General features: G+C 43.4%; 1 protein-coding gene across 1 annotated transcript in view; it reads right to left on the reverse strand.

Annotated features, from left to right (window-relative positions):
- Window positions 1-7,815: 7,815 nt before the first annotated feature.
- LOC119446450 (chromosome-associated kinesin KIF4-like) overlaps window positions 7,816-12,759 on the reverse strand; it is a 61,523-nt gene continuing 56,579 nt past the window's right edge. The window contains 2 exon segments of the mRNA XM_037710884.2: window positions 7,816-8,670; window positions 9,846-9,977. Of these exon segments, the coding sequence (XP_037566812.1) occupies window positions 8,590-8,670; window positions 9,846-9,977 (213 nt within the window). The 3' untranslated portion in view covers window positions 7,816-8,589.

Consider the following 12,759-nt stretch of genomic DNA (forward strand, 5'->3'; position numbering starts at 1 on the left):
AGCCCTGGTAAGTGCAAAATCTTTTTATTGCGAAAGCATTATATGCCCCATTACGCAAAAATTCGTCGTAGTCGGCGTGACCGACAGATGGTACCAAAAACGGCCAACAACACAGAGAGCAAAAACGCGTAAAAAATGCTCGGATTGGTGTCAAATTTGTAAACAAAGTAAATTAATGACTTCGAAAAGAAAATTTGGTACATTTTGGTCTAGGTAGGACGCCACGACGGCTTCACGGTTCTGGTTGACTAAAGGTGTGGCCTAGTGCGTGCGTCAATGGGCACGTGACGGCGCAGCGAATCGGAAGAAGGTGGTGCAACGTTACGAGTCTATAAAATGAGCACGTACATGACGTTCTGAGGTCTATAAACAGTATAATGCTTTCACATTTTTTCTACCATTTTAAGAGATGAACACGTTTTCCCCTGTACATAATTATTATTATTTTTTAATGGTTTCACACTTACCATTTTGTTCTCACTCAAATTTTGCACCAAGATCGTATTTTGTGGTCCGGATCACTGAATATGTAACTTTTCACACATATCTGTGTGCTTCTTGATGTCTATATACCACCCTCCGGAGAGTAGTAAAAAATTCGAAGGCTATGCTTTGTCGTACTGCAAACAACGGAAGCATCAAGGTGACGTCATAGCCACCATGTTTTGGACAATATATACGTGAGACACAACTTGACATTTTTTTTTCTCTGTAAAAAAGCTAACGTGAATGGAGGTAATTTTCTTCTGTCAGGCTTTTTTCTTCCGCCTTGCAAGGCAAGTAAAAGGTGCGATCTTGATGGAAAAGTCATGCAAGACCCAAAACTGACATGTAGATAAAACTATCATAACAAATTGTTTAGGGTGATGTGACACTTGCCTGTATTTTTTCTAAGGTTTAGACGATTTGGACCTCCAATGAACGGAAAAAAATTACGAGTCAGAAATATCATGTAAGCACTCCTTCAACTAGGATGCATCTTGTTTACTTCCCTTCACCGATGAATAAGTCGATCAAACAGCCGTCAACTCTTAGGAGGTGGTTCATGAATGAATATTTACTAATCCAAGTTCAAGAGTATAAACATTCAACATAGTTCGGTCACATTAATAAAATTTGTGCGTCCGCCTTGAGAAAACTTGGGATCCTTCTACAGAAACCAAAAGCTGCCCCAATCTCGTATAATAATGCTTGCATATAAAGTATACATTCGTGAGGTATGTATGATAAAGTATGATTCGTGAGAGTCAGTCGCACGTTATGCGACACTCAAACTAGCATTCAAACTAAGGTGGTACCTTACAAAAGTAAAACACAACACACAAACAAAGTTGCAAAGAAGGACTGAACAACGATACACGAGAGGTTTATTGACGACAGCATAAAACTTTAATCCATTGAAACACTTTCCATGGGTGACCATGCAAAGTGAGGAACATACTGTTGATGTGTGCAAACATAGAGCATGCCTGGCATATTGTGTTACTGTTTGTGTGAGGGTGTTTCATGTCTTTATTATATTGGCCATTTCAATTGATACAAAAAAAGGCCATGTTTTCTCCGTTTGACAACAATGTGTGCATTTTTAGACATAAGTTCGATGTGGCCCTAGCACATGATTTACATTGTGCACCATCAGCTCCATCACACTGGAGTCTTGGGCCGATGATGTTTCAGGTGGGTATGGTGTGCATATCCCGAAGAGGCACACTTTGTCCAGTATTGCAGAGTGTCAATCAGGCAGCAAGAAATGGATATGGTAAATAATGCAAGGTAAAGTACACCAAATATATAGAGACATTGACAGTTTGTTTTTACAGCAGTGCCTTTTGCATGTTTGGCCGAAGTGGGCTGCTCTCTGCAGCTGCGCAGCGACATTCCGGATATTTCCTATTACACTTTATGTTCACACGGCACCTTAATTTGTCTGTGCTTACTTGGCTTCCTTCAGAAATTTTACCCCTCTGGAGATAGTGCATATTGCAATGAATTTAGTAGAGCACAGAGTAAGACGCGTATGGAAGTGAATCTGATGCCAAAAGCATTTCACCATGGGAAGGCTCCAGATGCATAGAAGGAGAGCGCTAGGTTAACTGGCTCTCAGCACCAAAGTCATACACAATAGCTCTGTAATTAGATAGATGACAAAACGATAGAACAATAACTCTAACACTGTGTTGTTGTAAACATCATCTCTCCTGTTGGGATTGTGCCAATAAGACCAGACCACATTTACGACACCTACGACAGAAGCAAATGCAGCAGACCACATGCAGAAGCAAGCTAGCTGCTTGTGCCCAGGCCCTGGGGTCACCGTGTAGTGAGGGTCATTGCATGCCAGCCAGGGGATGTTTTAACTCCAACCTCTCGACTAGAGTGCTTCGAGATCATTTGTTTGGTATTTTCCGTGTGCATCTGGCAACTTCAAAGAATGTGCATTTCGAGGCGGAGTGCAACGGAAAACATTTTTCCTTCTGTGGTTGGAATGCAGTCGACAGTTATAGGAAATTGCAATGTGCGATATGAGCAGGATTGTACACCTCTCCACTGTGCCAGGCCACTCATCAACTTTCCGATTGGCTGTGAACAGGTAAGAAGATACCAAAAGTTTGGGCAAACAGAAGCAAAAACTGATATAAAAAAATGCGATGTGTTGCAAAGATGGCTTCTGTCCCATTATTTTTCAACTTGAATTTCTGGCCCAATGCAGTTTTCACTTCCAAATTTTACCTCGACATGTCAATAAACACTCAGTGAAGTTTACGAGAAGAATCATCCCTCCAACGTATTGCATGGCGCAGAGAAAGGTCAAGGCATCTGGGATTCCCTATCGACCAAACATAGTAGACACGTAAATTACCGGGGCTCAGTCATGTCATTTGCTTACACAGACTTTATACAAGTTCTGAATTCTCTGAAACACACTTGGTGACTAACCGACACGTTTTCAACCGGATGATGACAATATTTTATTTCTTGAACCTTCCTCCAGCTTGTGGGATTACACAGAACCGATTTGTCATATTCAGTGTCCCTTTGCTTCGAATTGTTGGTTAATCCACCCTAGCGCTGCGATCTGCTGGCCTCCTGGTTAGCTCAGATGGTAGAACAATGGTCCCGGGTTCGAATCCGTGGACCAGGACAATTTTTTCCTCGACTGTGAAGCTTTCTTTCTCAGTAACCGATATGGGTTTTGTTTGTGGCTTTGTGCTACAATTGGGTGGATGACAATTTTTTTCCTTTCATGAACCTCCTCCACCTTGCGAGAGTGCGTAGAACTGATTTGCCATATTCTGTGATTAACCGTTTAAAGGCGATTCAACGACAAGACGAATCCCTGAAACCATTCAACTTCACGGCACGATCACTTGCCACTGATCTTCTTTTTTCACTCGTAATCAGCTGTTCATCACATGAGCATTTCCTTAACTGCCAGTGACACAAAGGTAACTTGTCATTTTAACGAGCGTTCCCTGGTTCCGATGATGAGTTAACACGTCGTGAACTTTCTGCAATTTTTTTCACATAAGCGAAGTTCATTGTAATTTTTACAAATAAATTATACGCAATGACCTTAGCTATTTTTTTTTAACAAGACCAGTAAAAAAATGCAATCGGCATTCCTGGTATCACATTAAAAAAAAAAAGATTGGTGCAACATAAGCAGCCCTAAAAAAAAATCTGCACTTTAAAAATGTTTTTAAAGTTTGTCACAGCAATCAAGGGGTTAATGCACGTATTTCACAGCAATTATGTGTTGCTCAATGATGAGAAAGTCGCACCTGCGCACTCTGCACTCAACCACAGTGTCACTGCTGCAAATTAAGCTATGCTAGTTTCCCGCAGTTGCAAGCAAGTCCCTTTGGCACTTAACACAGTGTAGAGAACATCTCCCCATGCACAATGTTTACTGTAATTGCCACAGCAGCCCAGCTGAAACCAACATGTACACTCTACCTGTAGTACTCTTGGCATAAGTTCATATTTTTGTATTAACCCATCATTGACAAGCATTGCTCATAGGCAACATACCGGAAAAAAATTTTTCTTGCAGAGTTTCAATATTGAGTACGAAGTTTCTGGCTAAATGGTTTGGGCCAACACTGAATGAGAGGCAGCAAGCATCATTCGTTGGTTTAAGAGCAGGAACGCGGGACGAGGAAGAAGTTTCGCGTGGGAGATTGAGTCACCAGTTCCCCACCGCTCGTTGCGTTGTTCTTGCGAACGAACGGCATGCGGCGGGCCATGGCGAGTCGTAAAAGCAATTGATAAGAGCGCTAGCGCGATGTTTACGTGACGGAGCGACTAAACACTGTTGTCGACACTGCTAGCGGAGAGGCGGGCGAGAGCCCAGAGAAAAAAAATTTGATTATGGGGTTTTACGTGCCAAAACCACAATATGATTGTGAGGCATGCGGCAATTTTTAAGCACGATCAGAGGAGACAGACCGATGCAGTGGTGTCACACCCATGATTTAAAGCAAATGAAATGTATACCTATGATTCATCTTGGTTCATATATGATGAGAGCTGTCTGTAGAAATTTCAAACAAAGCCATAGGTGGCTTGAGGTCAAGCCACTTTCAGTTAACTGTGTGGCGTTTTCCCCCTATCGCTGAAAAAGCTTTGGCAAATAATTTTTTTCCCTTGATTATGTTTATTCTCAATGTGTTATACCTATTTAAGTAGAAAATTTTTTTTCCGTGGTATTCATTCGTGTCATCATCAAAGGGTGAAGCGACATGGGTAAATGACATGATGGACACAGCTCACTAGCATTCCCACATTTTTAATGCCTTAGCATTCTAAGGGTACTTTATGCACTTTCCGGGGGAAAACTGTCTACCCATTTATGTTTGTCTTTAATCGTTTTCTTGCCTACCTGGGTCACTGGGCAGTCCATGGTCGAATGGTTAGCGCATAGGGCTGCTGTGCTGAGGTAACAGGGTTTGAAACTGACCATCGGACCAACTTGGGCCACTGGATATGTGTCAACGTGTACATGTGCCGCTCTTCAACGAACCTCTTTCATGTCGACATGGGTCACTGTGGATGCAGGAATGGGTAGGCACTGCTGTTCAAAGAAACTGTGATGCCGACTTGGAGCACTGGCTATGTGCCACTCCGTCCATGCTGGTCTTTAATGAACCTCTTTGATACCAACTTGGATCACTCAGCGCTCACACGCACCAGCACGCCATACAATTTTGATGGCCACATGCAGGCTTTGTGGCAGCGGCGCCTAGTGTTCCTAGAAAAGCACGAAAGAGGAGTCCCGTTGCAGTACAGGGCCTCATACATAGCTCGTTTCGATAGTGGCAATGCGTTGTGTCGCAACATTGATTCAGTGCTAATGCATGGATTGGATTATGCCAAATTATTTGGGTAGTGCCTTGAGCACTATTCGCTATCGCTCCCCTTTGCGTAAATTGCTTTTAGTGCAGATTGGTATGGATAAATTGGTCAGGAGATACGGATAGGCCAAAAAGAACTACACACACTTTCTGTCTGTATAAATTTCCCATTGCACAGTTAAGTGCATTGACATGATGCCTCTTGCTGCCAGTGAAAGGTGCTATCATGCAAAATCAGAAATAAGGCCCCAGTAGGTTGTCACACTAGTAACACATCACTTAAGCCAAAGCTCATTGTGGTGGCTGAAGTGCTGGAGTGGTATAGTCCTAATATCGCTGGGCTTTGAAGAAAATTATGCAGATCTCGCGCATTGTGGGAATCTATGTTATGAAAGCATCTTGCAGGTAGCTGGCTATCCAGCATTATTTAGGGTTCCGAAAAGAGTCACCAGCATCATTTTCATGACATGCATGTCATGCATAGCCCGATTATATCGAGCTAAAGAAACGACCATGGCTGCATCACGACCACGAGCATGTCATTCATGTCATGCATGTACTGATATCATTGGCCTATCTTTATGTCCACTGCACAATGAATATACCGCCCAGCGATCTCCACTTGCACCTCTCGCACTGCCCAATTCAAACTTGCGCCTGAAAATTTTCCAATTTCATCACCCCACCTAATATTCTGCCATCCTCGACTGTGCTTGCCTTCCCTTAGCACCTATTCTGTAACACTAATGGTCCACCGGTTATCTGTTCTATGCATTACAGCCTGCCCAGCTCCATTTTTTTTAGCGAAGCGTGTATTGCGTTACAGGTTTCGGTGGCGGCGTAGTCACGCAAAAAGTCACGTGTGGCGCCTACCCACATTGGATATGCAGGTATGAGCCAGGGACAAGAATAAAGAAAGACGGAAGGAAGGAAAGAAAGAAAAGAAGCAAGGAAGAAAGAAAGCAGGTGCGGGGAAAGCTGCGCCAGCACAGGATCCCGTGACGCGTGCGACAAATCAGTGTCGTTTGGTGCGTTGCGGTGAGGGAAAGGGAAAGAAAGGGCTTGGCGCAAGCTCCACCGGGCTGGCTTCCCTCGCCTAAGATCAATTTTGGCAACCCGATGAGAAGGCTGCGCGTGGTGCGTTCCACCGAGGAGCAGGCTGCATTTGAGCAACGGTGCTGCGAACTCACTCGGGAAAGGCTGGTCGTCGATGTGCCGATTCTAGAGTGAGGGCTTCAAAGCCCAGGCAAAACGTCAGCGAAGAGCCGGACCCCAAGTTACGGCAGCGTGATGTTGAGGCCAAACGTCAGTGATGAGCCACCGGCCCCGAGTTTACGGCAAATGAAGCGGAATGCCTGCGACAGTGTTGTCTTGCCAGAAGCTTTGCTTACCCCCCATATCCTTGACAGGTGAATGGCTCTGAATTTTTGCTATGTGCTGTGTATGCACCGTGCTTTCGCTGCTGTTTCTTGTGGAAGTGATAGACCGCACAAACCTTCGCTCGCTGCTGCAGCCGCGCTTGCTCACACCAGCATTTTGACAGTGGTTGTCTGCGGTTATAGAGCGCAATCTATTTGTTTGTGCACGCTGACACCATGCTTGTTAATTCAGTTAGTAAGCGAATGTGTCCAAGTTAATGCAGCCGACAAAACTACTGTCCTTACTCTGTATAGCTCTCTACTACTTTGCTATCGCAATGGATGCTTTGCCTTTTCAAAACTGAGACTTTTTCTTATTGCCAGAATCAGAGGCATGCTGTGTATTTCTTAATAAAAAATCGGGTGCACGTTCGATTTTTACTTTGTTTAGGAACTGTCGTTTGTATGTTATTTTTCTGATTTGAATAAAAAAATGTGTGCACGTTCGATTCGGGGACTTGTGCGAGTCAGGACAAATACTGCCAAATGAATCAGCGGTGTGTTCTGGAGTTTTCTTTCTGCTTCTTGTTTAATTTGACCCACTGGATAATTCGATCAATTTCGTCAGTCCCGCCAGGATCGAATTAAAGGAAGTCAACAGTATAAACCTATGAAAACTGTGTGTACATATGATTCGGGGGCATGTTAGAATTGGGTAAATATTGCCAGATGAAGCAGGTGGTATTTTCCGAAGTTTCTTTATGCCTCTTCATTTGGCCTCCCAGATCATTCGATTAATTTTGTCAGGGCCCATTTCGACCAAAAATAGAAGCCGACTGTATATACAAACACTGCCATGTGCACGCCTCGCCACCGAAGAGGTAACCTGCCACGGTGATGTGGACTAAGGAAGTTCAGATCAAGCAGGCAAGCAACAATGAGGTGCATTGCTTAGCGAAGCAGGTAAAAAAAAATGCTATCTCGCGATATTTGTGTTAACCAGGTGGTAGTAAACGCAACACCTTTTAAGGTTTCAGTAGAAACGCAGGTCAAGGCATACAAATGTGCTCTGTCATTATCTGTTCACCCTTCGGCTTCGAAGGGTCAAGACTGCCAACACCATTTAGTCAGGGATTCTCTTGCATTTCTGAACACATTTATTCATTTGTACATCCACATATTAATCACTAAAAGGAAGCCCTACAATGATGCCACTCAAGAAATAGAAGGACAAAGAGTCCACAGATATTTTTGGCAGGTTTGTGTAACTCGTACTTAGGCAGTACCTCGAACTGCCACATTGGTCGCTCTCCACACACATACACATGTACAAGCAATTCACTGCACACAAGACAAACATCAGATGGTTTCCTTGTCACAGCTCCAGCCTTCCTTTGAAAAATGGGGAACTAATTGCAGGTCATCCAACCTAATTCATGCAGCCAAACGAATTATGGAAGCGACATAATAAGGTGCCAACAGTTCCTATGCAGGCTTCAACTAGTGCACCTCAGTTCACTACGACGTATAATGATTAAAGTTACGTTATGGATGTCACTGCCATGCTGTCTTGGTGGCTGTTAAATGTTTGTCACAAAACACAGCATCGGGAAGAATTGTCAGATGCAGAACAATGTGATGAATGAACTAGAAAGTGACACTAATTATGAAATTAAAACAGACTAAATCAATGAGGACATTCAAAAAGGTCAAAATTAAAATAGTGAGTTCGGTGTGAGAGAGTGCCAGCTGTGTTTGTTCAAAGAAGTGGTAAAAGAAAGATGTAGAGCAGCCACACAAATTTACGTCAGCCAATTCATGACAAAAATTTTCATACAGAAGCACATAAATATATCATTTGTACACAATATGTGACATTAATGGCTGCTTCTAAGAGACAGCTGCGTTTGTGGCAAGCTTTCAGCCAGTGTGTCCTCTGGAATGGCCGAATCGGACTCCTGAAAAAAGAACACAGAAAAATATATATATAGCAAGTCCGCTCGGCCACTTGCGGTTCCTATAAACAATTTGTTTGTATTTTTTTTAAAATGAGCACCGCTAGATAAGCTGCAAAACCTTAATAAAGGGCTCATTATTAGAACAAAATGAATGTCAACGTTGCATTTTAAAAATTTTGTGCCGAAACCAGAGTGTCTTTAACACCCATAGTGTGAAAACCCAGATTTCAAAGAAATTCTTTTTTCAATGCAATGCAATCTATCTTCATGAATAAATTAACTAGGTCCAAGCAGGCAACGTCACAATCCACGATGTGACTGTGAGCTCAGGGTGGTGATGCCACCTTCATGGTGGCTTCACCATCCGTCTTTTGTTTGTGTCTTTTCTCGCTTACAAAGCCTCTTCTCGTGGTAAGATCGGGAAATTTTTTTGGTATTGTAGTAGAATAATTTACTAATATAGCTCGAATGTTTCCTAATAGTGTTCCTTTAATCAAAGGTGGTGACTTGATGGGGTGGATCCTGATACCAGTTCACAACGTGCGTCCCCGCAAAATTTTAAATGTGGTTTGTAGTGCCGGCTCATCCTGGAGGCAGTGCAATGTCACAGCCCCCAAGCACCTCACAGAAATGACCAATAAAGCTAACGAATAGGTGTCTCCAGCCGCAATTTCAAACAGAAGCCTGCCCGCCCTTCCTCTCGAGGGAGTCCTGCGTCCAGCAAGACAGTCAATCACACACACGAATGCCTCTACACAAGACGCATTGCCCGCAACCTATTATGGCATGCGACCTCGGTAAATTGTCCAATGCAGAACATGCCATACCACCATTGAGAGTGCGCTGCGCAGCAAAAGACGAAGACAAAAAAAGAGGTGGGACTCCTGACGTAAACATGACGCGGTCTTTCATCTTCGGTATGCGACAAGGCAGGGAAGAAGTATCACAGAGGCTAGCCGAGGCAGAAGTACTGTGTCTGCATTGGCAGTGAAGCATGCCGCCTGTCAGCATGGCAACGAGACATTTAAATTTCTCCCATCTATGCTAATAACGAAGCAAATTGAAAAATTCTTGTGGTAATCTAAATTTAAAATGGGGCCCGGCGGGGGGGGGGGCCTTTCAGGCAAGTGCTACTACCACAGTGGTTCTTGCGACCAAACTGTATTACTACTTACAGAATGCTGTGCCACAGGACACTCCCCCTTGCAGGAGCAGAGGGAGGAGCAGCTCCTCTGCTTCCTGGAGCATCCACAGCGTCCCGCGCGGCACAGTCCTCGGCACTTGCAGGCAGCCGCTGAAGTGGATCGCTGCACAAAACAATAGCAATACAAGCAGTTGAAGGCGAACCGCAACAAAATTCAGGATATCCAGAACAAGGCATTTCTAATTGTGTATAGCCTGAAACAACGCAAAAACGCAATAACAAGTACACCACTGTCACACTCGAAAAGTACAAGTATAGATGTGCCAACCAATTCACCATCACCATTATCAGCCTATTTATATTAATTGCAGGAAAAAGGTCTCTCCGGGCGATCTTCAATTACCCCTGTCTGGTGCTAGCGAGCCCATCTTTTGATTGAACATTTTCAAATTTTATCAAACCAACTAATTCTCTACCATCCTTAATAGCAGTTCCTTTCTTTTGGTGCCCATGCTGTCACTCTAATAGACCGCTGGTTATCTACCCTTACATGGCCTTACATTACATGGCCTGCATAGCTGCATCTTTTTTCCATAATGTCAACCAGAATACTGGCTACCTCCGTTTGCTCTCTCATCCACACTGCTGTTTTCCTGATCCTTAATGTTACCCCTAACTTTTTTCGTTCCATCACTCATTGTGTGGTCCTCAACTTGTTGCGCGATCCTTAATTTGTTCTCAAGATTCCTAATTTGCCTACAAGCTTCTGCCCTATATGTTAGCACAGGTAGAATGCAATGATTGTAAACTTCTATTTTTAATATGTGAAGGCAAAGTTCATTGGTTTCACCTTTTTCTTATTGCCAGAATCTCAGGCATGCTGTTTATTCCTTGCTAAAAAAATGAAGTGCACGTTTGATTTCTGCTTTGTTTTGGAACTGTCATTTTTGTGTTATTTTTCTACTCTGAAACCATAAAAAGTGGGTGCACATTCGATTCGGGGACTTGTGCGAGTCTGGACAAATATTGCCAAATGAATCAGCAGTGTGTTTTGGAGATTTTTCTGCTTGTTTAATTCGACCCACTGGATAATTCGACCAATTTCGTCAGTCCCGCCAGGATCAAAATAAAGGAAGTCAGCAGTATACACCTATGAAGTCTTCCGTTGGTAGAATGCAATGATTGCACACTTTTCAAGGATAGCAGTAAGCTGCCAATTATGACTTGGTTGGAATGCATATGGCAGGCATTACCTATTTCTGCTCTTCCAACCAATTACGTTCACTCCTTTCCCTAATGTCACGGCAGAGATGAACTTCCTTCAACATTGCTCTCTCCTGGAAACCATGTTTTCGAGTACAGAAGGCATTTTCCATGCAGTTTTGCAGGCGGAGCCAGCATTCAATTATCGAGTTGTTGCTTATTATATATGTAAAGCAGCCTTTGTGCTAATCTGACATACGGGTGGACACGCCACATAAAGCTTGCGAAACATAATGGTGTTGATAGCGAAACTAAAAACTTTGCTACTATAGCCACTTGCTGTGAACAACACTAAACCAACAAATGTTGGGAACCAGTGCCTGCCTGCGTGACAGTGAGATCAGCATGTGTGTGCAGCTCAGGGACTTGCGCCATGTCCATTTACTACCAGCTGTCCGTGTCGTCTGCCAAGGTGCTATTCACCGACCATGCGGGTTTACCAAGGTTACTTATACCCGTGTCACACGGGCGTTTGGAAGGCCTTCCAACCGATAGTCCGTTGACTCAAAGGTCAAGTTCGAGCTGCTACACGGGCGGTTTCGAAGGCCGCCGAGTCAACAGTCTATCGAGTCAACGGAGCACCCTACAACTCTATCGAAATCTCGATGGCCTTTGAGCAACGGAAGCGGAAACAGCGCGAACATATCCTCTCGTTCACAGTGTGCTCGTACTCCATGGTTAGAAAGAACAAATCAAACCAAAATGCTCTAAAAACACTATACATGAGTGTTATTAATTATTCAAAAAAGTATTTTTGCCACTTGATATGTGCGAACTGCACATACTCTCGACAACTGCGACGTGCTTGTGTTCATTCCTTCTTCCATGCTGTGTAGTACACTCTCCCTGTACTCCATGTGCTGCCGGCTGCCGTCATATCGCCGCCATTTTGCCGTATAAACAAACATAAAAGAAATTATAGTTCTTTTAAGTGGTTTTAACGTTGTTTAACTTTTGGTGACTTGAAAATGAAAATAAAGATCCGCAGCGCCACACAATTTTGCGAGGAACGCCTGAACCTCTCAACGGCCTTTCAAAAGTGCCGTGTAGCAGCGCCACAACTCCTTTGAGTCGATAGAGTTGTGGCATTTCGAAGGCCGTCGGCTGGAAGGCCTTCCAAATGTGCCCGTGTGACACAGGTATGAGATTGTTTATATTTCTAATTTGTAAGCAATTAGGCCAGTGAAATTTTGTTGCAGTTGCCCATCTAAGACCCCTGGAGCAAGCCTTCACGTCATTTCGCCCCCATTTCGCAAAGAGCCTTAAGGCTGTGTGTTGCAAACAATGTTTTTGTGCAGCTCTATTCGTTTCTTATTGATTGCACTTATTGACTGATCTTAGCATCACGTTGTGATGCAAGTCAATGATGAAGGACAAACAGAACGGAAAAATTGATTGTCACAAAATACAGCTCCTGAGAGATTTTAAAGTGACGTCACCTTTATTTTGCTTCACTGTACGTGCTATTGCTGTCACAACATTAGGATGAACTTTTCACTGTAATTTTGCCCGTTTTGAAAAACCACACCTCAATATAATGACTGGCTGGAAGTAAATGATACTTATGGAACCAAACAAACAAACCATAAAATCATCTTTATGGCATTAAGAGAGCTTATCAAACAAAGTACACTTCATTTGGTGTGGCCATACATCCAAAAGCTACACAGGGAAGGACTTGA

Source organism: Dermacentor silvarum, chromosome 3 (assembly GCF_013339745.2).
Source record: "Dermacentor silvarum isolate Dsil-2018 chromosome 3, BIME_Dsil_1.4, whole genome shotgun sequence".
NCBI classification, from domain to species: Eukaryota; Metazoa; Arthropoda; class Arachnida; order Ixodida; family Ixodidae; genus Dermacentor; species Dermacentor silvarum.